This window comes from Amblyomma americanum, chromosome 1, assembly GCF_052857255.1.
Source record: "Amblyomma americanum isolate KBUSLIRL-KWMA chromosome 1, ASM5285725v1, whole genome shotgun sequence".
Taxonomy (NCBI): domain Eukaryota; kingdom Metazoa; phylum Arthropoda; class Arachnida; order Ixodida; family Ixodidae; genus Amblyomma; species Amblyomma americanum.
Window position 1 is genome coordinate 207,683,002 of NC_135497.1, and position 26,899 is coordinate 207,709,900.

General features: G+C 51.9%; 1 protein-coding gene across 1 annotated transcript; it reads left to right on the top strand.

Moving 5' to 3' along the window:
• Nucleotides 1–2,159: 2,159 nt before the first annotated feature.
• On the top strand, nucleotides 2,160–26,899 carry net (atonal bHLH transcription factor 8-like protein net). Its single transcript, XM_077648347.1, has 2 exons — nucleotides 2,160–3,230; nucleotides 23,089–26,899. Exons 1-2 carry the CDS (start codon nucleotides 2,250–2,252, stop codon nucleotides 23,110–23,112), a joined length of 1,005 nt encoding a protein of 334 aa, XP_077504473.1. The 5' UTR covers nucleotides 2,160–2,249; the 3' UTR covers nucleotides 23,113–26,899.

Below are 26,899 nucleotides of genomic sequence, written 5' to 3' on the forward strand. Positions count from 1 at the left end.
TTGAACAAATTTTGCCCGAAACAACATTTCGGTGCGAGAAACATTACTGACCGCCGTATAGCAGCCAATCCAGCGTAGGTGATGAATACATTAAATATTTGATTACGAGCTCGGTGGACCCCACGGCACACTCTCACGTAAAAAACTAAAAATAGAATACCCCAATCAAAAATCCCAACGAAGCATAAATTCATCTTGCAGAGGCAAGGTCGCGCCATGCATCCACCCCTGAACAGCATCAGACGCTTCAGCAGAACAGCACTCCTAGGCCTGCTAATTTGAAATTTTTATCATTGGTTTCCGTTATAGCCATTCGCCTGAAACAAACATGTGCAGCCTTGGTTGGCTTTACAGAGCACGATCTGAAATGTGTGGGACGCCACAAATCCGGTCGCTGCTGTGCCATCTGGTTATTCCAATCCCGTTAGTGCACCTTACAGACATCATTTTCGTCTTGCAAGTTTTCCGGGTGCAAAAAGAACTCTGTCGGGCGTTCACAAAAATACAAAAAGTGAACAAGCTTGCTCCGCTCTGCAGTAATTTTTGGATTCGCGACGCGTACGACCGCCATGTCATTGCGCAATTGTTCACATGAACAGGGAACCTCGAGTAAGGCATTCGTAACCATCCTGCGAGTTCTTTGCTGGCGGACATTGTTAGCGACGGTTGTGACATTTTATAACTAGGTCAACTGCGCAACTCTGTCGCTTGTCTCAAACGGGCATTTTCCAATGGCGTTGAACGGAACGGTATGGGGATGCTTTGGATGGAACTTAGCGCAAAAATTAGTTCACTGTAATAAAGTCTCAATCACTTAATCAGGGCACGCATGATCTATTATTAAATACAACTGGTTATCACTGGTGCCTATTTTTAAAAGAAAATAATACATAATTTCACATTTATTTTACTCGACGGTAATTTCAACGCATACTTTGTACTTAGCATATACAATACCAGAATAACGTAAAGGACCAAGAAAACCCTATAGAATCTGTGTGGCTTCAGCTTAGGCCCAGCCAGTATCAGCATGCGCTGGCATTCGCCCACTGCCAATGTCAGGCAGAAGTCACTATAATCTCACCTGCTCCTCAAGTCCTCTGTTATGAAGTCGGTCCGCACACGATGACACTAAGAGAAATGTGCTCGAGGTTTCGCACACGACCATTGCGCTACCTATTTCGTATACAGGTCTCGGAAACATTTTTCTGTCTTCATGGTCAACAAGGGGGGAGTGAATGCCTAGGAGCGTCATTCCCTTTTGTTTCAAACTTTTGGTTCACACCTTGTCGGCAATGTTTCGTTGAACATAGCCGAGTTTCTCGCTCATAATTGGTAGTGGCTCGTTCTGAAGAAAACGAGAAAAAAATGCACAGGTGATCGTGCGATGTGACGCAACAAATCCGCGTCAGCAGTAATGATTACATTACATGTCGCTCTTGTATTGACCGTCTTCTCATTGGACCTTTAAATTTGATTCCGTTGTCGATCATCCCTTGTCGAGAGAAGAGGAGGGTGGATGATGCATTTTTACCGCTGGGTGCCCGGAGATGCGCTAATCGGAGGGTGCTCAAGAGGAGGCATCTTCCGGGCCTGGAGGGTGCCCACAAGGTGACGAGATCCGCTCCGATCCGTTAGCGGCACTGGGCCGCGGAGGCTTCAACCAGACATACAGACCGCGGCTTTTTCGCCGAAACGCACTAAAATTCTTGCTTATGAATTTTTTTTCTCTCTTAAATTTATGCTTTCGTTATAGCTCCGCAATATCTGGTTGGTACCGTCCAAATGTGCACGTGTTCCGCTGGCATCGCTCGGCGTTTGTGGGTGATCCCGAGCATCTGTGTACCCCCCTAGTCCAGGCGGCGCTGAGGGGTGGTCGGCAGCTTCCGCATTCTGAATGCTGCTTTCTCGCCCAGCGAAGAACAAAGCGTTGCGTAATGGGCCGCGCGGGCAACAGCGCCGCCTCTTTGCGCCCGCGGCGGCCACAAGGAAGGCGGCGAGGGATGGGCTGCAGTTGCCGCGCCGACCCCCTCCTCCCGGGATGCCGGGCGAGGGCGAGGCAACCAGCTGTGTTTGCGCTCCCGGGCAGCTGTAGCCACGGTCTCCTAGCAACCGTCCCCGCATCCTCCTCAGGGCATCGCCGGCGCACCCCGCCAGTCAGTCGGGTGCGCGCAGCCGTCGAGTACGCATCACCGCGGACTCCTGCGTGACGTCAAGCGGCGTGCCGTGCCCGGACGACGCGTGCTGCCATGAGCGCCGCGTCGAGCGACGACAGCGGCGTGGAGCTGCACAAACGGCGCAACAAGCGCAAGTCGAGCGAGCCGCGGCGCCGGCGCCTGCTGAGCGGCCGGCCCCGCCCCTGCCAGGATGCGGACACCACCGAGGACGACTCGGCCGAAGAGCGGGGCCCGGCTCCCGCTCAGCCGGCCGGCCGGGAGTCCGTCATCCGCGAGGGCCCCCCGCGTCGGCCGGCTCCGGACGAGGACCTAGGACTGGACCTGACCACGACGTCCAACTCGCCGGCCACCTCGGCCACGTCCAACACCGCCGGCGGCACCGAGGGCGATGATGAGTGCCTCGACTTGCGGTCAAGCCACGCGCCGGTCTTCGAGTCCCGTGAGGCCGGCGTGGTGCTGTTCGGCGGGCACATGGCGCTCTGCAGGGACCAGTCGTCCGCACAGCCGAGGTCCTGGGCCCCCGACTGCAAGAGGCCGCTCGCCGAGGACCCGGAAGGCTCCCTGCGGAGCAAACGCATCGCCTTGTTCGACGGCGCGAGCACATCGTTCCCCAGTGGCAGCAGCGCGCCACGGACACGCGACACTTTCGACGCGAGTGACGTGGAATTGATTCCGAGGACTAGTGGCGCGTCTCCTTGCCTCGAGTCCGCGAGTGGCCGCTGTGCGCAACGCAACTACAAGGGCATGACCAGGCAGCGGCGCATCGAGGCGAACGCCCGCGAGCGCTCGCGCGTGCACACCATCAGCGCGGCGTTCGAGGCGCTGCGGCGCGCCGTGCCGGCGTATGCGGACAACCAGAAGCTTTCCAAGCTGGCCATCCTCAGGATCGCGGCCGCCTATATCGTGGCCCTGGCGCGGCTCAACGAGCAAGACTACAGCTGCGACCAGCGGGCCCCATCCTTCGCTGAGTGCACCGACCTCTGCACGCGCACCATCCAGGCTGAGGGCAAGGCCAGGCGGAGGAGCTCGGCGCCCGCAGCCGCCGCCGCCAAGGTATATGCCACGCCTTTCTTTTGGGCCTGTCATCTCTCGAGCCATCCCGAAGGGTGGCACTGCGGAGAAAGCTGCGGTCGTCATGGGCCGCTTACCGCTTCGTGTCAGTGAGGAGAAGAGAGAAGCCGACATTCGGTTGATATATGGCCCTGTATATCGACGTTTACTGTACGGCTTATAACCTTAAAAAGCGTCCCGCATATATTGTCCTTGCCACGTGACGTTGCAAAATGCATTTTGTGTGTATTATTGTTAATCAGCAGATTGGTCTTTAGCACACTATAACGGTCTGAAATGTTCAACGCTTCTCGTGCAGCGTACAATGTCGAAGTAGGTGAGAGAAACGCCTGCCTCACCTTCTTCGCATTGTACTGTGCACCCGCTTTTACTTCCGATTTCCATCTCGCCAGTAAAAAACGTCTCCGTGAACGTTTTGCAAAAGCATCCGCCTTGCGTTTATGGACGAAACGATAATATGTGTTCAAACCATAAGGGAGGAGGAACAAGCGGATATCCAGGGGCGTTACTGTTTTTGTTCCGCGATATATTTGTGTGTAGATGATTAAGTTGCGTTCGACATAGGCAGAATGAAAAGAAGAATCCACGTAGCTCGTGTTCAATGATGTCTTATAAAATCTAGATGCTGTTTTTCTAGAGAGTGCCTTCCAACCTTAATAGAAATAGAATACGCAGACAAGACTTCGAGTATTGATTTGGTTCAAGCTAGTTGTTTACGTACGCATATTATTGCGCTGCGCAGGAGCACGTCTTTCTTTTTATTTTGAGATATGTTATAAATAGTGAACAACAGTTTAGGGGCACATCAACGTACTGGTTCGCCTAAACGTGTTGTTCTTCGTTTTGTAGCATGCATGAAAAAAGGGTTCTTGTGCAGCGGCCGAATGCACATACTTAGTGAAGACGAATGGAGAAAAGACGTCCAAGCCATTTATACAGGTGACAAATCATCTAGGTTGCTAGTCCGACCGTGGTGCTTGCTTCTACTTTTTTTTTTATTTTGGGGCAAAAGGGGGAATGCAGCATTAAAGTTCTTCGCTCACATCAGCCTTCAACGTAAGGGCAAAATACGTTAGCTAATAGTCCAGAAGACATTTAATTTACGTCTGTTAATACTTTAAAAACGGGAGAAACAGCGTGTGGACGATAAAGAACGAAAAGGATAAACAGGGCTGTAGTTACAACGAGGTTCTATTATTCGCGAAGGAGTATATACAAAGGAAGGCTAGAAAAGAGAACGAAACGTCGACTGCCCGTGACTTTCCGCATTGTGCGCGCTCAGCAAACTCCTGACAAACGCAATTTCGTTGCGACGCCATGAAATCGGCGCCGTGCCACTGCACTTCTCACTGCTCTGGCGAATACAATATGCCTTGAAAATTTTGCGTAATGGTTAGTCAGGACAGCACCTTTTGATGTTAGAATTGTGAACATTACATAACGTCTACAATCGATGCATTGGTCTCTGAGCCCGTGGTTGATGCAACGGCCGGTTGCGACGATGTAACACCTTCCTCACAGATGACGTGCTGGGCGAGGAGCGGTGGTCGGACGTGGCCCTGCAAAACAAAGCTGTTTCCTTTGTCTCGCAGACGATGTTACAGCGACGCTGCAGATGTAAGATGTTACATACGTGGGCAGCCATGTCTTCTCATTGTGCCTTGTGCGACTGTTATTTATTGTTCTACATCAGCAACGTCACAAAGGCGTTACCGTGAGGAGACCTCATGTTAAATTTTCGAAGCATATTAAATTCACCAGAACCTGTGACAGGCGCATTTCGCGCACTGTCGGTTTCGCTGGTGATGACGATACTTGTGGGCTCCCTTTATAGCAGAAGTTCGAATCAGGACGAAAATGAACGAATTGCAAGAACGCAAAAGAACATTCTCCTCGCCGGGTTGCATCGCATCGCGATCCTGTTCCTCTGTAGCCTGCGTTAAGTCCGGAGTGTGATTGCGTGGATCCAAAGTTCTATTCCGGGTTGTCTATAGGTCAGCGCTCTGCTCGCCCTTTATTCTATCTGGTCTCGTCTCTACAAGTTAGAAGGGGACACTCGACTGGAAATTGAAGCACGCGTCTAAATTAAACCTGAGCGTCTGTGTGTACCTAACTTTGATAGCTAAGCGTGTGCTTCAGTTATAACATCGAATGTTCCCTGGAAGGGCTCAACTAAAAACTAAGTGACGGCGGCCTCCACGCAGCCACGACTGCGTTTACTGAATTCAAGACCGTCGCCGACCTTTCGTAAGGTCTGGTGTTGTGCTTGACTGAACAGAGCACATGCGTCGCACATTTTCGTGTAAACAGCGCCATGTGGTTCTAGGGCCGACAACAACGCTGACCTAACTGAAGACAGACGCGGAAAAGAAAGCGCGGGGAGTGCGCCAATGAGGTCAGACGCCGGAAAATAAGCCTTAGTGTGGCAGAAACATATTCCAGGAAACAAGCATGCGTCGTATTTATGCAAGCATGCCCCAGCGGTGGTTTAACTGTTTGGTTAAGCAGAGTAACTGCCGTGGAACGGCTGTCCCAACATCCTCGAGCCTAGGGCGACCGCCAGGCAGTGCAATGTCAAGCGACTGCTAAGCGCACAAGCTGCGAGGCGGAATGCTGTTCGGAGCAGGAAGAGGTGCTTCTTATCTTTCCGAGTAAGGATCAATTAGAGCCCAAGCCAGTGGATGCAAATGAGAGCCCCTTCGCTACTGAACCGCGCGAGGCTGACGCGGGGGCGGCGGCCGCCGCCAGGTGAAGGTGAAAGAGCTCCAGTGAACAGATCGGCGTGGCGGCAGAGCGCGCGTGAGCGAACTCGAGGCGCGCGCGAGTCCTATTTATAGCCCTCGGGCGGTCGTCGAAGCCGCGCCGGTTCAGTGCTTCTGCTCACTCGCCCCGTGGGGCGCCGAGGGCTGCTGGCAGATCCGAAAGCCCGCTGCGAATGTTGCAACCGAAGCTACGGGGTGTCGCCAACGCGCCCTCCAAACCCAGGAGCCACCTAGTTAATCGCACGCAAAATTGTACCGCTCGCGATTCTTCGAATACCGGCTCGTAGCGCTCGAGACTGCATGGAACCGCGGCTTGAGGCATGGCGTACGATGCGGACGGCGACTCGGGAGTCAAACGTGGAATCCGGCAACCGCGCGTCCCGCACTGACTGACTGAGCGGAGGCGCACCTGTGCCTTCGGAAAAGCCGTTCGCGTGAGCCTTCGGCCGGCGGGGAGGGGTGGGGGCAGTGCAGCAGCCGGGGCGAATAAGGCGCGGCTGCGCGTCAACGGGCTCCTCGGCGGGAATCTGGGGGCGCAGAGGGGGGGCCCCTGCCGGCCTTGGCGTCCTTGCCCTCTCCGCCGCCGGCTATCCTCGTGAACCGGACACCGCACTGCCCCCTGGGCCAACAACCGCCGTCGCGCAGAACCTGCAGCCCGGGCAGCCGCGAGAAGCCCCGGCCGGCCAAGATGGGTGGGGGGAAGCAGCACGCGGCGGGAGAAGCCGTGCCCGTCATGCAGGAGAGAGCGCCGCCGCTCGGGCGCCGGAACAGAACGGTGATTGAACGGCCGCTGCACGACCAATTCAATTGCGCCGAGGCACTTACTCACCGCTTACGCTATCGGCCGCCAAATGGGGCTCGCCGAGCTGGCTTCCTCGGAGGGGGAAAAGGGAACCGCGCCTGCTCAGTCGTGACCTCGGACTCCCAGGTGACGAGTACCCGTGCGGGATGGCGTCCTGCGTCTCAACGGGCACTGCCTCGCTCCTTCTCTGGATTGCCCAGGGCGGCACGTTGCAGTTATTATTGCAACGCACTACGAACTCAGCGGCGCCCGTTTGCATCAGTAAACCGCCGCGAGGCTGGCGGGCTGGAGGTCACACGGTTGGAAGCTGGTGTGCAAACGAAAGTAAAATTGGGAGCATTTTTATGGCACTGGTCTTCGATCGCACGATCGATTGGCAAGGGAAAATGACAACACATGGCCGGAATGCGCATAACATATAAGGACTTTCACACACTGCAGGCAAAACAAAAACGAGATTTTCTGAACGCACTAATTTAGCCTTTTTTTTCTCTCTTCTCAAGATGCCCATACATCACCCTCTAAAGAACATGTCATGAACTCCAACCGCGGGTCACCGAAGCGATGTCCAGCTTTTAATGTTTTTCCTCGCCGACTGAAAACCTCTTTGCATGTTCACTTCAGTCCTTAAAAATTAATTCCTTTTCGTATTTTCCATGTCTCACGAATCAGAACGGCCTTCATCTCCCCCTCTCTCTCTCTCTCTCTCTCTCTCTCTCTCAATTCCTAGTCAGTTGTTCTTTTTTTTTGTCTGAAATCTCAGCAGGTGATGCGCGGGGAGTGCTATGTGGACGACTCATTTCAGTTTGCTTTCGTTGGTAATTCTTGTTCGGCCGGATGTCAGGTATAAAATATTCATGCAGCTTGGTTACTGCGCGCTAGTACACAACACTGCTGACAATGCAGGAGTAGGCGATGCAAGGTTACTGCGCGCAGTAACCAAGATGCAGAATCAACTGCTTCCCCCCCCCCCCCTTTTTTTAGTACCGCTATACATGCAGAATAGGTGTGTCGGGTATATTAATTCAGCAAAATTATCGCAGAATAATTTTGTAAATATTGAAACTGCATTCGAATGAGGTCCTACCATGCTTGGTATGCCACAACGCCGAATGAATTTTGCGAATTTGCATTGCCAGCGGAAAGGTGAATGGGCAAGAGCAACAAAAGACAAAGTTGCTTGATCGTCTTTTTCACAAGTATGCGCACTCCCACGCGAAGCTTGATGTGCTGTACACGATGACGCGTACTTTGTGCGATTTTCTCGAGTCTGGAGTTCCGCCCTGCGTGACTCACGCTGCAGAGAATGCATGTGAACACCGCGCACGCATTTAGAGATCACAGTGCCATACCAGATTTTGGCGACATGGTTGGGTGCTCATTACGGGTCTGCTCACAGCTTATTGAATGGTGCCCTTCGTTTCTTCCGAAAAGGCGCTTCGAGAGGAACAACAGTAGCGACAAAAATTGGTCCTTTGCGCTTTCGGAAGGACATTCGTGCACTGGATGCCAAAACGAGCACCCAAAGAGGATGATGTGACTCCTTTTCAGTTTCCTTGCTTTCCGTATTCAGACCAGCGCCGCAACGGAGGCGATCAAATTTCTCGCTGGGGGCCTATTTCACTCCCATTATTTATTCATTTACTTTGCGCACGCTGAGCTGGCTTGAAGGTCCCCAGAGGAAGTTCAAGTGTCGTGAACATTCTTATCGGGTGTCGTGTGTGGTGTCGTGAACATTCTTATCGGGTGTCGTGTGTGTTCGTCACTGAGTCGCGGGAGCGAATCGGCGTCTTTCGATCCCGAAAGGCAAGCGGGAGGTTGGCACCCTCTGCGCAGCGAGGGTGACCGGGGCCCTGCCCTACGAGTCAGTGGTGGCGGCCGCCTAGAGGCAGGAAGCACTGAGGGAGGGGAGGCCAGGGGTGCAGCGGCATCGATCAGGCCGGAAGGAGGCGCAGAGGGGCCCCCGGTTCCCCGAAGCTGCCCCTTCGCCGAACTCTTGATCACAGCCACCTGCTGCTGCCCCGGCTCCCTCGCCATCCGCGCGAGCGGTGGTCAGCCGCCGCTCGGAGCAGCTTTACCACCCGCGTGCACCGCGCGGAGAGGCGCTGCTGTGGACGGCCTTCACCGCGGCTGGGCCGCATGCATAAATGACGGCGACACTGAGCTCTCCAGCTGGGCCAAGTAGCGAGAAAAGGGGTGGAGCAGATTCTTCTCCGAAAAGCTGTTCGGGTCCATTTGAGAGGGCCAGCGTTAGCGTTGGAACGAGGGAGACACATACCACATCGTGTCTCCCTCGTCCCAGTGTTCACGCCGGCCCTCTCAAATGGAATCGCACCAACTTGCCCGGAAGAAGGCCATTGTGCAGGTCTTCGAGGGTTGGGAACGGAGGGGATGGAAGACTGGAAGATCTTGCGCTTCTTTCGGCTTCGAACTGCGAAGGTGCTTTGTCCCAGATACGCAGCGCGGACGACATGATCGGCACGCGTTGAAAACAGCCGCACGACTGCCTATGGGGCTGACCATATGCTGCCTTGAAAGCTTGTGTAGCTCCCCCCCCCCCCCCCCCCCCCCCCATTTCTGGGAACTATCTACCAGATGCCCCGGGAGTGATATAATATGCTTGCGACGCATGAGTTGAAATGCCGGAAGTGGCTGCCTAGTAGAAAAACCGCTTAAAGCGCGTGACCTCCTCGCTTTGTTTCAGCCCGCCGTGGTGGCCCAGTTGCTTTGGCGTCTGTCTTCTGATGCGAAGGTCACGGGTTCGATCCCGGCCGCAGCATCCGTATTTTGGTGGAGGCGAAATACAAAAACGACCGTGTGCTGCGCGATATACGCTAAAACAACCCCATACAGGCTAAATTAATCCGAATCCCTCCATTACAACGTCCCTCATAGCCGATGTATCACTTCGGGACGCTAAACCTTACAGATTAAATTTCGTCGTTTTTTTTTTCAAGCAAAACCACGCAAAAAAAAAGACTACGGCATAGTAGGTGCTTGTTCTTTTCACTGCCATTCTTTAGCACAGTCACTTGACCGTGCGTCATTAATGACTCGATATTCAATTTGTCAGCGGGGCGTTGACCACGTTCACGCTCGTGATCGCTTCACTAGAGTTCCGCTTCCAGCAGACTCGCGAGATAGTATAGAGGGTGCAGCGTTAACATTTCAGAGCTGTGCCTACTTTTTGCGCCGTTGCTTTTGGTCACTGATAACATGAACGCCTTGAGCCAGTGTCCAAATTAAACAGACATTCTGTATCGTCGTAGAGAGATGTAAGCGTGCAGTGCACTGGAGAAAAGGCGCAGCGTATTCTAAGACGGCTCATAGATGGTGATAGCCACACTCGACTCTTGGAGTCTCCGTCATGAGCCATTTTCTCATTTTGACATGGCGAGCGGCAGCGCGCTCGGCTGTTTTCGCCGCTTTTACTGAGTGTAGGCCCACGTGGCTAGCGCCGCCCTCCGATAAAGAGGAGGCGACGTCATCACTCACTACAGATCGCGGTCGACAGCGCCTTTTCTTTTTTTTTTGGAACTAAATTTTTCTCTTAGCGTTCTTCGCGAACATTCACATCGTGGAAGAATAGATAAAAGATTATGATGACGACAACAATACCAAAGGCACGCCGCGAGAGGCTGGCTACCTGTAATGCACGTGGCGCGGGATGCTGCGGTAATGGCCCAGTGCCGATAGTTTGTGGCTACTCATCGTGATTACGAACCCTAAGTCATCATTTTCCTGATTGGGCTGCACAGCCTGTGGAAAGCGCTGAACCTGTCGTTTCTCCCAGAACACAATTTACCCGAATGATGCTCCATCAAAAGGACATTTATGCGAAAGGTGACTTTCAACCGGACTGGCCACCATTGCTGATGTGCTGTGCTGTCTATCCTTGCCGGCCTTTTGGTGGTAAGCGAATCTGATCTATTTGCGTCGCTACCGTTTCAAATCCCGCTCGAGGCTGATTTTTTTTTTAATTTTAGCTGGAGACCATTTTTTTTTAATTGGCGACTGTGTTGTCTGCGACTGAGACTATTTATTCACGAAAACACACAAACACGCACACACACAAGAGAGAGAAAATGAATATTTCAAGAACGCTGTTTAGTGCACCTTTAATCTAGCCATTGTCTTCTATTTGGCGAAAATAGAACGGAGACAGCACGTAATATCAGGCAACTGAACAAACTTAATTGAACGATTAAAATGGACAATTAAAGTCACACAATCTTTTTCACGCTAAATAATATATCTTCAAAAGCTCACGTTAAATTCTAGAGAGGTAGGTAGCGCACTACCCATTAATTTTTCCTTTTTCCGCTGGGGAGTACATTGTTACATTCCCGAAATCAATTTCCTATTCGTTGCCACTTGTGGTTTCTGTTGTCCTAATCGTCGCTGTTGTTCACTGCCTGTGGCGTTCGGCTGCTGAGCTCGAGGTCGTGGTGCGGTGCCCGGATTTCGAAGGGGGAAATGCATAATGAACTTTTTAAGCATAGGATGGCGCTATCGGTTAGGGGAATAGCGGGGGACCAGTGCGTAGGCGCCGGACAGTAAGAGACATTTAGAATGAGGTGACGCGATCTGTTAGGGGCATAGGGGAATTGCGGGGAGCCAGTGCACAGACGCCGGACAATAACGCCCCTCCCTCCGGTTATTAGACAGTTTTGGTTGACCGGAGCGGCCTCCCGCTCCGCTCAGGCAGCCCAGCGGGAACGCAACTGCGCATGCGCAGCACGCTTGGCCCTGAGCGGGCTACCGGAGCGCACCTCCCGCTCCGCTCGCTGACGACCCCAGCGGAGCGAGCCTAGCGAGATGGCCCCCGGCAGCGGAGCAAGATGGCTGCCCCCAGCGAGGCAAGCGCGCAGAGTTCGTCGTCGATTTTTTCCGCCAGCGGTGCTAATTCGACTTTGGCATCGTCTTTGTGGATGTACCAAATGTAGAAGATGTACGTACATACGTACAGTGGCTCGTGAAATCAACATCAGCGTTACGGTGGCTAGAAGAGGAGGTGAGAGTTTCGCAGCGGGCCGTGCACGCAAGCGTGTGTCGTAGCCATTCATGCTGTGAACAGGTGCATGGCGCGCGCGTCGCGTCTTAGATGCCTCTTTTCGGCTGGCGAACGTTTGTGAGGTGCATGCGCCTCTGTGAGGTGCATGCGCCTTTCCCGCTGCGTTGCTAGCAATCAGTTTTTTTTTTCTGATTACGTTTTCCCATTGTAACCTTAACGTGTCCTGAGCACACAGGTAACAATGGAGATACGTGTCAACCGCCAAACGCATTGCTTTGCGCCCGGGTGCACGTCAGGATACATCTCCGCCAGAAACACGGGCAAGAAAGTCTCCACTTTTGCTGCCCCGAGCGATGAAGAAAGTCTGAAAGTGTGGTAACGGGCGGTACCACGTGCAGACAGACCCCTGGAGAAAACATCTGTGCTCTGTGAATTGCACTTCGAGCAAAGGTTCGTCGTGCGAGACTACATCCACGTTGTGAATGGGGAGACCGTAAGGATTCCCCACGGCCGGCCATGCCTGTCTGAGGACGCCGTTCCCACGCTGTTTCCAAACACTTCAGCGTATCTTTCGAAGAGGCTGCGCGTGAAGAGGAAGCCAAGAACATCGAGAGGCGAGGTGCTCGGGAAACGAAGAAAAGGGAGCGACGGCCCGCCATGCAAGGTTGCTTCATTCGTGGCTGACAGCATCCGGGACTCCGTGGCAACTGACAACGACGCAGCAGCGGATGGCACAGCGATTCATTACGCCCGCAGCCGGGAAAAACTGGACAAGTTAACAGGTGAAAACATTCCAAGTGAATCCTGGTCGAGGAACGTCGTCGCGGACGTGCCCAAGTCACTTACATTCAGTGTTTTTTCTCAGGCATGTGACAGCGTGTGCTTGAAAAAGCTGGTGTTGTGCTCGGCGAAAAATACACACTATCAGTGTGCCGTGTTCGTCCAAGGCGCGGCCTTGAAACAAGTCGACGTGCTTGACCCCGAAGGTGTGGAAAACCTGCTTCAGTTGGTTGATGAAATAAGTGCATGTCCTGGATTTGAGCAGAGCTTGGCGCCGAGTGAACTCCATCAAAGCCGCAGCCGAGTAAATTACAGACTGCACGGAAATAAGCTGCACAGCAAAGGCTGTCGAGGAGTCTCCCAAGGTGAGAAGTCATGCATTCAGTTCAAGTACCTGCGGAAGTTTTTAGCGAATCAAGCTTGCTATAAGAAGAGGAAGGCGAGGGCGGCTCCTGTTTCCAACGCATCAAAGAAACTTGCGACGTGCAAACTACAGCTTCGTCGCGAAAAGGCGAAGGTTGCTAACCTGCAAACACTGATGACAGCAATGAAAGAAGAAAATGCCGCTATTTCAGAGGGGAAGCTGGAAAAGAGCCTCTCTGGACTGCCTGAAAAGCAGCGGCAGCAAGTTCAAGCATGCTTTCAAGCGTCAAAAACAAAAGGCACGCAGGGAATGACGTATAGCCAATGATGGGTATTGGAGTGCATCCTAATGAAAATAAGGAGCACCACGCTATACGAGTACATTCGTAAGCAAAATGTGATGGTACTCCTTAGCAAGAGTTGCCTGCACAAGTATATGAAGGGCTATAAGAGCTCTTTTGGCCTCAATGGGAATATGTTTGCCGCAATTGCCAAAAAACCAAGGGCATGGATGAGTTTGAGAAGCATTCTGACCGATGAAATGAAGCTTTCAGAAAGCCTGAAAGTGACAAACAGTGGTTTTATCGAGGGCTTCGTTGATCTGGGTGCCTACACTTCTCCAGACCAAAGCAAGGAGACCTGTGACCATGGTCTAGGGGTATTATTTCAGCCATTTTCTGGAAACTTCCTGCAGATCCTTGCCTCCTTTGGTTCACATAGCAATGTGAAATATAATTGGTTTTGGGGAGAAAGGAAATGGCGCAGTATCTGTCTGATATATCGTTGGACACCTGAACCGCGCCGTAAGGGAAGGGATAAAGGAGGGAGTGAAAGGAAGAGAGAGGTGCCGTAGTGGGGGGCTCCGGAGTAATTTCGACCACCTGGGGATCTTTAACGTGCACTGACATCGCACAGCACACGGGCGCCTTAGCGTTTTTCCTCCATAAAAATGCAGCCGCCGCGTCCGGTTCGAACCCGGGAACTCCGGATCAGTAGCCGAGCGCCCTAACCACTGAGCCACCGCGCAGATGTTCTTTCAAAGATTGTGATTGACATCACATTAGCTGTTGAAAAGTCCGGCCTGTTCGTGGATTTTGTTACAACAGATGCTGCATCATGGAACAGGAGAATGGGGCGTGTTTGCGGCATCGAAGGGACCGCCAAGAAGACAGTCTGCAAGGTCAAGCACCCTGCAGATGACAAAAGAAGTTTGCACTTTTTGTCGGACTTTCCTCATCTGGTTAAGTGTGTACGTAATTCTGTTGTGTCCAAAGGGTTCACACACCTGAAGGATATGTTAGAATGGATGTGGTAAGAGAAGCCTGGAAATGTCACAGCAGGGATGTTGTACGGCTAAAAGCAATGCCATTATGTAACTTGGGCAGTCATTGAGCCGAAGGTATTTGAGAAAATAAAGGTCGACTTTGCTTTTTCACTATTTAGCGACGAGGTATGCGTACCAAGATGACATTGAACGGGTGTGCGGTGCTGGCTCGAGTGCAGCAACAGCATCATTTGTAAGGCAGATGTCTAAGCTTATAGCAGCTAAGACATCTCGGTGCAGTCGTGGTGCTATGCGCATTGGTTCAAAAAGTCACACCGAGGTGAAGGATTTCTTAGCCTACATAGACGCCTGGGAAGCACAAATAGGGAAAGTAGGCTTTCTTACGCAAGGCAGGGCTTCGCGGTACGCTGACAAGCGCAATGTCTCTTCTTGAATACCTCACAGAACAGCTTGATTACAAGTACCTAATGACCTCTCGTTTGGGTAAGGATCGCTTAGAAAATTTATTCTATTTTCTTAGGCAAATGTCAGGCAACAATGATCACCCCACACCGTCATAGTTCTTGATATCAGTGAATTGTTTGTCATTTTGTAGCTTAGGGAATGCCGCGACAAATGGAAATGTGTCGCCCTCATTGATGAAGAGCCTGCTCTCGGCAACCAGTGAAAGGCCAGGAAACATTCGAGGAAAGCTTGATCAGCTGATGGATATTGGGTGCCTGAACGAAGTTCATGAGGTGCTTGCATCATGCGACCTACTTCTTGATCATGATGCGACTGTTGCAATAAGGAGTGACTCGTGGATTTCCTACTATGTCGCAGGATATGTTGCTCGGAAGATGCTCAGCAAAACAAAGTGCCATGACTGCTCTAGAGCACTGCCCCTTCCAGCTGGCTCTGAACTTCCAAAGGAAGATTGCCTCACACAAGAGGTTGATAATGGAGGGTTGCTGTATCCATCTCAGGAGCTTGAGAAATTGATTGTGAAGCTAGAGGATTCATTCACACATTACTTTAGGGTCAATAAGCTAAAGGCCAACAGTGCGATGGATTTGATTTCTTCTTTGGCAAGGCACAGGCTAAGTACAGTTGGCTGCGACAAACACAGCACAGAAGTAACAATAAACCATGTGAAGTTTTACGCACTAACAAGGCTAGACTTTCTAGTACAAGCACAGAACAAGGCTAGAAAGGGAAAGAGGCAAAGAATGCGGCACCTTAAGCTGAGGCATGTTACCTGAGGGTGTGTTTTCCTTTGCATGGTGCGTTAATTTTTTGTGTTCTGTCTTAGGCTGCATCACTTATTTGCCCTTACTGGCTGGCTTTGCCCACATACTTGTCTATCCCTGCAATAAAAGTTTGTGCTGTACTGCAAGAGCCCTGTTGCTTTTTTTTGGCTTGAGAACGAAACACTGGCTGACAGCCGAGAGAAATCCAGCGCTTTTTTTCGGCAACAACTTGTTGCGTTCTTTCATGGGCAAAAATAGCTAAAGAAAGTTCTTGGCAAGGGCCTCCTACCCGTCGGCGTTACTCGCGCGTCTAGTACGTTTGCGTGTAATGCTAGGCTTGTTATCTTCCTGTTTAGAATGACTGCCCACGTCGGCCGATTAGCATTTTATATTCGTGTAGTGGGCAAGCGTCATATAGTCAACACATGCTCATCTAGGCTAACACAACGCAACACTACCCCGCTCACGGAGCGCACGAGCTCGCCGATGGTCTCACCTCCCCTTCTAGCCACCGTATCAACGTCAGGAAAAACTAGTACATCCTTGGCTAGGGCTTCTGTTGGCTTGCTTTGGATATTGAGAAGACCCGACCTGTCGAAGTACATCAATATATGTTAAAAAAAAAACATTTCTGCTGCCTAAATTATTTTCAACTGCATATAAAATGGTACAATAAAGAGTATTTTTTACAGTATAAAAAGAAATAATGACCCTATATAGTTTATCAAATGTAGTGCCTCCAGTTTTGTTGTACAGAGGGCGCTACGAGCGTCTCCTCCGCTGAGGAAAATTCGTTTCACGCGCAACTAAAAAAAGATATCGGTGTCAGCGCTCCGCTACCGCTTACCGTGCTACCGTGAGCGGGGCGGGACCGTCGCTCCGGTCAACTAAAACCCTGCACCCGCTATCTATTCACCTAAGCCCCTAACCGATGGCGTCACCCTATTCTAAATGTCTCTATTATTATTTCACTTCTTCCCCGTCCCATCCAGTTTTCGCGTGTACAAGTGCTCTGTCCGCGAGTTTCTTCGGTCTGACTGTGACAGTTGTTCATTCTATTGCCACCAGCTACTTCTTACTTCCCCGTCACACCGCTTCCTCCTCCCCTCAGGTGTATACATTGTATATCTCTGCAAAATCGCACGACTTCACAAATACAGAGCCATCTTCCCTCTCTTCATGTTAAATACTTGTCATCGGGATACCCGGGCGTTGTCATCAGGATATCCGGTATTTGTCCCACTCCTGCACACCTTTGTCACTCTCCTATTTGTCGCCCTCCTGCACACCTCTCGAGTAATTCTCCAATTCCGACTAGTGTTGTTAAAAACTGGAAAGAAAAAAAAGGCGAGTATAGCACACTTAAATTAGTTGCACGGGATTGGTAGCGACGAAGAAAAACCAAACAAAAAATGAGCAGTATTTGATCGCGCTGCCTGGAAAGTGACGAGTGTCTCTCACACCTTCATATCATCGTCGTGCGATTCGGGGTGAAAATCCTCATCGAAGCCAGGCGGCGAAGCACAGGACGTCGATTTCCGCTTAACTGATACAGAGAAGGCGTGTAACTGCGTGAAAAAGCTGCCGCAACTTTTTTTAAAGCGGTGTTTATTGCCTCAGGGCATAAAGGTTATACTCCTCGAAATCAGTGTCGTTACATCAGAAAAAAGAAAAGAAGGAAGGAAAAAACTTATATGCTGCTTTACTAAATGAGGCGCACAGTGAAAATTGGGGAAAGTAAACAATGTTGCGTATACGGCAGAAAATACAATACTGCATGCCGAGGAAGGAGATTGTATTGGAAGGCTGGTATTGTTGAAAAGAGAGTTCAGCTGCTTGATGCGTTATAACGGGAAATGCCAAAAGTTACCTACGCTCGGCCAATTCTTTTACAGTCTCGCGCGACCATCTACCTGCCGTCTTGTCAGCTCGTTATCACAGCGGGGAACGGCGAAAGAAGCGAGAATAAGCACATGTACCGGGTGCACCCTACAGGGCTAAAGAAGTCTGTGAATCAGTAGTAATGCGGGAGAGATTAGATCTAAAAGCGGGGGAAAGGGGGGGGGGGGGGACGGGTGTGGCAGAGAGAGTGTTCGTGGTGCCTTGAAGAGCTCAGTCATTTTCCCTGAACCTGAGGTAATTGTCTTCTCATGTGCCGAGCTGTGTCTGGGCTTGCTGGCCGGCTGTCCCGTCACCTTCCGCCGCGAAGGACCGCATAGCGCGGCTGCGAGCAGCGACCGAACATGTTCCAGATCGTCATCGCATTGGGCGTTTGGGTCAAGCACGACTTTTGCCGAAGCACCTTTCATGCCTTCCTCTCGTCATTCCAGCCCTCGGTGGCGAGCGCAAGCTTCCGCTCAGTTAAGCACACAGAAGAAAATTTCCTAAAAGGGAATCACACCGCTTCGTCTTTCGGCCTGCTGCGACCACCAATGCGGCGCAGGTTTAGTCGAAGGAATGTCGTTTGTGTTGTGGCTGGGGGTTTTATTACTTATTTATTTTTTTTTTATAAGCGGCTCAAAGCTGGACTCAGAAACGTTGCAGTCGGGGGCGTCAACTTCTCGAGCGCGCGCTTGTGTACGCGGGGTACCCGGGGCGGCTTGGGAGAGCAGGGGGAAAAGAAAGGGCTCCCCTGCTACGGTGAAAGGCGGCGCAACAGCGAAAGCGCGCACCACCGGCGACGGGGTGGTCAGGCGCTCACCTGCGCCTTCTCCGTGCACAGGTGTCACGTGCGACGCCGCGGGGTTTCTTCTCGCGAGGCGCGAAGGCAGCGGCGGCAGCTGGGAAGCGCGTGCTGCAGCCCCGCGCGTGTGCCCGGCAGCGCCCTGAAGCGGAGCGTACCGTGACGCAGGCGCACGCACGCGCCGCTGGATGCGCGCCGGCGTTAACCGAGTGGAACGTCTCGGCGCTTAATGAACGCGAGCGGCACTCGGAAGGATGCGCAGTGGCCCACGGCCACCGGTCCGGGCCGACGAGGCCGCGCGATCGATGCAGTGGCATCGAGCGCGAGAACTCGCTGACGCCGGCTCTCTGGAAGCGTACGGCGTGCGTCGAGGCCGTCGATGCCTGGCGGATGGCTGCGAGCCGGAGCTTGCCTTGCCTCGAAAAGCAATCTGGACCATTTCCTTATGACGCCCCTTCCATAGGCGGCGTACGGAGGCTTCACTTCTGCGCGCAAAGATGAACCAGTTACGCAAAGTGCCATGACAATTTAATAGTTTCTTAGCTTGCAGTTAGTCACCCTTATGACGCAATTTGGACGTCACTCTAGAAAGTCAAGGCGAAACAAGGGTGACTGTATGTCCGTTATGTCGTCTGGAAAGCATGATTTTGTCGATCGAGAGTCGCCCTTACGGCCGCATCATCGGTTTGCATTAGGGGACTGGCCTAGAAGGAAATACAAGCGTCCACGCATTTGTGAGCTTCAAAAAAAAAGGGGGGGGGGGGGTTCTTGAAAACTGAAATGTTTTACTATGGATGTGAACAACAAGTGCCTCCGAATATCGAATCAAATACCCGTTCAGCATTAGACCGTCGTCACGCATGCCGTTACGCTCTCGTCAGATGTGTACAAGATCGCTTGTCCTGCCGGTCGCACCTCGACTCGGCCCACCTTCGTGGGCCCACACGAAATTACGGAGCTGGGCTTTTCTGTACAAGACAGTTGTCCAAAACGATATGGTGGTGCTCTCTCTAGGAGAGTCTCGAAGTCGACAGGACGAGTGTCGTGGGTGTGGGTGTTCATTACGGAATATATTATAGAAGGATGAAACGAAAAATTTGGGACGATCAGATATCTGCTGCGACAATTCTGCGAAAGTTCACCCTCACTGATTACTTTGACGTTTTTACTCTAATGAATGTTTTTACTCTAAGCCGAGGCTTCACACACGCGGCATAATTTTTATGTAAGGTGCAGGTGGATGGAGGTGGGTCGAGGGCGGCAATGGCTGTGTGGACAAACCTTTAGCTGAGGGGGGGGGGGGGGGGGTGCTTCTGGAGGGCAGCTGGCTTTTCCACTGCGTCTTTGAAATGACTTCGCCGTCTCTTTTTCGGTCCGCTGCTGCGTTGGCTTCTAATGGGAGGAGGCCTTGTGGATGGATGTGGGTTTGGTGATGGGCGGGCATCTGGAGGGAAGAGTTGGGTGGGGGTGGGGTGCACGGTGGATCGAGGATTGCGGTGAGTGACTGGGCAGCCGCATAGCTGGGAGGGTGTGGTGGGGAGGTGGGTGGTGCTTCTGGAGGGTGGAGGCTTCACGCTTGGGCTGGAGGCTTTATTTCAGCAGACACCATATTTCCGGGGAGGTACAGTAGCACTGCTTTCCCCCAACAGAAAGTCACAAGATGGTTACGAGTTTGCACTTAATGCGATTATCCAGCGTTTGGTGGCTTGCAATCGCGAAGAAATGGAGTCGTATTAGAGTGCGTGTTCTAACCACAAGGCCACCGCTGCGGCGGCCTATACGGGAGGCGCTGGGCGAGAGGTGCTTGTTTCGTAGGTGGTATAATAATAATTGGTTTTTGGGGAAAGGAAATGGCGCACTATCTGTCTCATATATCGTTGGACACCCGAACCTCGCCGTAAGGGAAGGGATAAAGGAGGGAGTGAAAGAAAAAAAGGAAGAAAGAGGTCCCGTTGTGGAGGGTTCCGGAATAATTTCGACCACCTGGGGATCTTTAACGTGCACTGACATCGCACAGGACACGGGCGCCTTAGCGTTTTGTCTCTATAAAAACGCAGCCGCCGTGGTCGGGTTCGAACCCAGGAACTCCGGATCAGTAGCCGAGCGCCCGTAACCACTGAGCCACCGCAGCGGGTGTTTCGTAGGTGGGAAGTATATTTTTACTGCTGAGTGCCCGGCGGTAGGCTATGCGGACGGCGCCGTTGACCCCACATGCTCGTGGAACAAGCTAAGAACAGCTAAGGCTGTAAAAACAGCACTCTTTCGCGTTCGTGTAGCCGACCATCTTGTTTTCGTCGGCTGTGGTATGCGAGAAATTCCAGCTAAGGAATTTCGCATGAGGTCCAAGCCTATCAGCGTCAGAATGTGACCGGTCCACCCGATAAACGACGAATTTATGAAAGTCGGTGGTGTTCGGTTGCTGCTGAATATCCAGAAATTTTCGAACATCCATTCCGCAATAGAATATGAACCGGATGACAAACATATTCCATTCGTAATCACAATTTCTAATATTCGCACACCTATAGTTTTAAGCTTTATGCTGCTCAGTTGCGCTGTGGATAAGGATAATCGTGGTGGCTGAACGCTGCGATACTTGGAGGCAGTCTTCTAATGTCAACATAGGCGGGAGCACAATAAGGATCGCGCCTGAGAGCCAAAAGCATATTACTTTGTCCAAAGGTAACTGCTGATTCGAGGAGCGATGCGAAGAGTGAAGCAAATGACAGGGATTGTGATTCTATTTGCCCCGTAATTCTTTCCCTTTTTGATCTGTCCAATCGTTAACATCGTTTTCAGCCCGCGGACCAAGAGCAGTCTGAACGCAGGCGGCATCAGAAGGACCGAGAGGGGCGGAGTGGCCCGCGAGCATTGAGTGCAGCATATGTCTGCTTCGTAAATTAATTCTCGTTACTTTCGACACATTAGCTTCATCTTAACGTGGTTACTTTTATGCTGCAGAGAAAAGCAAAGGCTGGTGCCGTTTCCGGAGATGACTGCTTTCTCTAGCGGAAGAGCAGAATAAAGCGCGCGGCCTGTGTTCGCATCGCAAGCGAACGCGATCGACTCGGCGTGTTCTATGGCGTTTTTCTCCTAGGTTAGAGTGGCTGGCATAAAGTAACAAAGAACAGAAGCCAGCCAATAGTAAGACGCATTGTGTACCTGAAAGGAATCGGCCAACTAAAGGCTGGCGACCTGGAAGTAAACAAGTGCGCCGTATCGTAACCGTATCGCGGTGCGCTCTGCGTGCGGTACTGGCGGAAAGAGCAGCGCGAGAGGAACAAAGGAAAGAGAGAGAAAGAAATGTAGCCCGCTCGGCCATTGCAGTGAGATGCCTGGCGTCGGGGCGATGGCGGGCCCCGCATCGAGGCGGTGCGCGGTCCGCAGTTGGCGGAGTGCAAACGAGCCAGCTGTTCAAAGCAAGCGCCCGACGACGACCAGAGCCGCGTCGCGAGCCGTGACGGCGAGGAGGCATCGGGACGGAGAGGGAGGGCGCGGCGTGCACTTGCCGAGCAGCGCACGCACACCTGTTCCGGCGACTCTTCCTCCCGCGGCGGCCCAGCCGAGCGAGCCCCCCGGCGGAGAATGCGCCAGAGGCCGCGGAAGAAAGACGGAACTGAGAAAGAAATGCGGCGGCGAAAAACAAAAACACGAAAGAATGAATGGCGCGCGGTGGGCACCAAGCACAAAAAGAGGCAGGAATGAACGAAATGACTAGCGGCGAGGCAGGCCTCCCGACTTGCTGCCGCGGCTCGTTGAAATGGACGAGTATCGCTCGCTGTGCTTTGCTGCATGTGCTCTGCTCAGTTTTGTTTTATTGCCGCTGTTCTGGCGGGCTTGCTTTTCTCCTTTTTGTCCTTTTCCGCCGGCGTCTTGGGCCGTGTGCTGCGCTGATTGCCGTTTCCAGATACGCCTCCCGACCCCCGGGGCTCTTAGCACTCCGCGCTTCCCTCCCCTACCCTCCTCGGTCGGGGTTCCGCGCTCGTCCGAGCACAGTGAGCCGCCTTTGTGCTCGCAGCTGTCGCTGCACAATATGTCCGCGTTTGTAATGCTCCGACCACCAGGGCTATCCTTCGCGCGGCCTACACTGTAGTACGTGTCTGCTATTTTCGCTTCGTAAGGAATACTTGGAGCCGAAGGCTGTTTCAGACCTCGTTGAGTCTCCGGAAGTGCTGTGTGTTCACGATAATGTAGAATCCACGCCAGGCAAAACGTCGAGCAAGGGCTCAGAGCCCCGCGGTCGCTTCGTGTACAGAAGACAAATTGCTTGTTCCCAGAAAGAGGCAGCTGGTTTACAACACTCTTTCGATTGTTGGTGCAGCCTACATTAGTAATCTTTTCTTTTAGTTATCACTCGCATAAACTCGTGTAGGGCCCAGCGGTGCTGATATCTCGGCTTACCAATGAATAACAAACAGTGTTTGTGGGTGCTATCTGCGGCGTAATGTTAGCAACTTGAAGCAGTAATGGCCAGACTTGTCGACATATGTCTCAATGACTGCGGTAAGCTTCAGAAGCACCCGATAACGGCCTCCACAGTACGCTGTTCAGTATTCGGCGTAGGGTGAAGAGAAAGGGACCATTGACGCTCGATGGGCCAGGTGCAAAAAAAAAAGAGTCATGTTTGGTGGTCTGGAACGAAATTATTGAAATTACCGTTGCATGTAATTATTTGTGCCAATGCAGCTGTCGCGGTAGCCAGTTCCCACCAGAAGAGCTAGGGGATGGGGACTGTGATGTCTAGCAGCTTTTGTTGCGATTCTCCTTCGTTGTGTCTCGTTTGCGCTAGGTGTTTCGTAAATGACGGGGCGGCGGAGGTTTCCTTCTTACCGAATACGTGCCCGGTGCAATCGAACAAGCGTAATGCAGTGGCGCAACAGCAGCAGCGACTTGACCGCGCGCGTTGTCGCTTTCTTGCGCAGGACTCCCTGGAGCTGTCCAGCTGACGTCGAGATGAGGGCAGCGCGACGGCGTCCAGTCACTCTTCGTCCCCGCCGTGAGCGCCGCCGTCTGCGCCCAGACCACGACCAAGCGAGCTTTCTTCGGCAGTGCTCGCAGTGCTCGCGCGAGGCGCTGTCCTCGGTGCGCGGCTTCCCAGCTCCGTTGCAAAGAGACTCACGGACATGGGAAAGCGAGCTGCTTGCCGACTGCTGTTCTCGTGTGATAACTTCCTCCCCACGGGAAGGAGGAATACGAACTGATTAATTTAAGGATTTCGTTCCTCGCCAAAAAGAGGAATATCAACTGATTGATTTACTGGTTGATTTAAGGACTTCGTTCACCGCCAAAAGGAGGAATATCAGGTGATTGATTTAAGGAATTAGTTCGCCGCCAAAAGGCGGAATACGAACTGATTAATTTAGGGATTTCGTTAGTGACTCTCGTTGTCCGCGGTTTGTTTGTTGTTTTTTTTTTCACTGTTGTTGCTTGTTTTCTGTATTCCTGTATCGTATTCGCTGGCGCAAAACAACGACTTCAACATTTTCAGGGTCCTTCGATACCTTCGCAGCACCGTGGCATTCTTTCGACTGGTGCTTCTTCTCAAAGTGGACAACGTGGGCACTTGCGTGGCGTTGTCTGCACGTGGGAACATGTGCCATCGGCAGCTGGTGCGGCCTCCATAACGAACCTGAGGTCACTACACGAACAGTCATTTCAACAAAGTGCCAGCAACGAAAGAATCATTTTCACGAGGGTGTAAAACATCGGCCGCAAACTGTCATCTGCCACAAATGTTCAAACACTCATGCTTGCTAGTGTTGCGAGCTATTGGAGAGTGCGCTGCCTGCATGAGGCTACCGGGATCGCTGGTTCAGTGCCGGTAACTTAAAAATGTGTTTCCTGGGGTTACGATAAGGGTGATGCAGCTGGGACGTCACTGCCGCATTCAGAACAATAGGAAGCGACCAAGAAGCATGCACTTCGGCAATCACGGTTCTGAGTACGACTGTCGACCAATCAGTCGGGCCAACGGCCGATCACGCGACATAGCTCTGTCATAAACGGCGTTGAGCGCTGTTGGCTCACGACGCGAAATGCTGCGTGCGTCGCTCAAAACCCACTTCTTCCGAAACACGCAGCTCTGAGCTTGCGTATCTGTAATCCTAGCCAGATGTCGGTGCTATAACGTTTCAGGAAGAGCTACGGTCCATTGTCGTGCTTGTTGTTTGCGAACTAATTAGTTTGGTTTATGGGGCATAACGTCCCAAAGCGACTAAGGCCATGAAGGACGCCATAGTGGAGGGCTCCGGATAATTTCGACCACCTGGGGCTCTTTAACCTGCACTGGCATCGCATAGCACACGGGTCTCTAGCATTTCGCTTCCATCGAAATGCGACCGCCTCGGCCGGGATCGAACCCGCGTCTTTCGGCTCAGCAGCCGAGCACCATAACCGCTGGGCCGGCGCGGCGGCATGCGCGCTAATTAGATGTATTGTTCCTTCTCTTTTAAAAGCGCCAGCATATGCGCTAACCGCAGACCATCAAAAAGTGGTAGAGATTGTCTGCGTGAAATACATAATGTCACAAAGCACGACAGCCCAGAGAGGGATGGAAAGTTAGGGTTAAAAGTACGTTTTTTACCAAGAGGATTAGAATCTCACGTATGCAGGCCAACGATTTCTCACAATTTGTATGAATTATTGCATCTGCATCAACCACTGCAGTCACCATCATGGACTCGGAAGTACAGGATGAAACGGCTCCTCATAGCTATATATTTCCCAGTGTCGCTGTAGATGATTCACTGCAAGCCTCTTTGATTACGAGTTACGGAAAAAAAAATGTAGCTGTTTAGAACTAGTTCGTAGTAGCTGACAGATTTGGTGACTATAGGACAACGAATCTAGTGGAGTACTTCCTCAGCTGTGTGTGTGCAGAAGCTGAGTAGCTGCTTTTGCGCGAAAGAGTATTTATAAACAAGCTTCGCCGCTCTAAAAGGTGTCGCGTTGTGAGCCTAAGTGCAATTAAGACAACCTGTACTCAGCATAAATGAGGTATCTAGGGCGAATATCCAACTGTCGTCGTAATTGTTGCCGGCAACAAAATCTGCCGCACACCTGTGGCAGATTTTGTGCATGCTTGGGCTTGAAATGCAGGATCCGCAGCTGCTCACTCAGATTCATCTATTGGGGACGGTGGTGTAATCTGCGTCTGCTTATGGAGTGGTTTTATAGTTGTATGGCAAGTGGCCACTGCAGAATTAAAAGGGGTAGAAAGGGGCGCACGCCGTGAACTTCACTAAGTCGGATGCAACTCAAGAACGAAGCGGTTTTTCCCCTGTCAATGGACCCCCTTCCAGGCAATGGCGTTGGCCGATTCTTATGAACCTGCTATCGTCACAATGCAGGGAGAGTAATATCCCCGACCATGGAGAGAGGGGACTATCCCCGTTCATCTGCAACTCCCTGCATTGTCACGATAGCAGGCTCATGAAAAGCGGCCGACTCCATTGGCTGGAATGGAATCTTTTGACGGTGTAAATCTGCTTCGTTCTTGAGTTGTATCCGACTGTAGTTCCTAAACGAAAGAGTCCTGCTCGCTGCTTTAGCTCACGCTTTTGATTCTGCGCTGGGTGCGAAATTGTGATGAACAGCCGTGCGCTTCTCACCTGCTCGGTGCGAGGCGGATTAGTGCGTTATTTGTTATTTAGAAGCTGTGCTTCTTGCCTCAACTATGGCAGCGGCTGCCTTTAGCTCCACGGTTAACGTCTTATATATATACCTGTACTGGCTGCCCACTGCGGCGGCAAACTATAACAGAGAGGAGTCAATTCAGTTTTTACCTTGGGGAAAGGACTACGTTTCAAACAACAGGGCTGATTAAGCTAAAGGGTGTATTTAAACACGCGAGCGGCTCCTAGTAATGTGATACGGTCTTTTATTGGATCGTGTAGCGGCTTGAGTTCAACGTAGAGTGGCCTTGGTTAAATTATTATCGTCCCAACGCGGGCTCCGGACCAATCGGCATTCTCGCCAGCCGTCCATGCGAAGTTGGAAGGGCCTGCTTAATTTTTCCAGGCTCTCATGCGTTCCATTCGATAAGCGAGGAGCAATCGCCTGGGGTCCTTCAATCGACGTAGACCGCGCTCCTATATAGGGCGTGGCCTTACTTGCGCGGTCGGAGTTTCTCGACAAATAAACGTCACTAAGATCGCTGACGGCTTAGGGATAGCCGAGATTTTGTTTCTGTGCGACTGCTGTTTTGCTTGCTTGTCATTGGCATCAAAATGTGTTGTCTCAAACTGCGACAATGATGGATTCTCGCCGCCAGTCGCAAGCCGTTACGTGTTACGCGATACCGCAGAGTCGCGCAACAGAGATGGCAGGATCAGAGCAAGACGAAATTCACGGTCGCGTCTAAACTTTCGGCTTTTGGCGTTCAGTTGCCCTCGAGTAAAATCGTACTTGCAGGGAGTGTGACGTTCTCAAAATAATCGTCGATGTACTGCGTTCGTCGTGGTGAGCGCCGCTGGCGCAGTCATAGAACAAACGCTGAAACGCGCAGAACTGTTGCTAGCGTGCGTCTAATCGTTTCGTTCACGGGGAGACACAGAGAGGGACGCGCTGCTTTATATATCGTCATCTAGTGAATGTGTGTGCGTTTGTAGCTGAGAAAATGCCTGTGGTCATTCGTGCCTGACTCAAGTGCCCACATCATTCATTTCATATTGTGTGCGAGTTCAAAGTGCGTGTGCAAAATGGAGTCAAAATAAATTATATATTTGCGTCGCA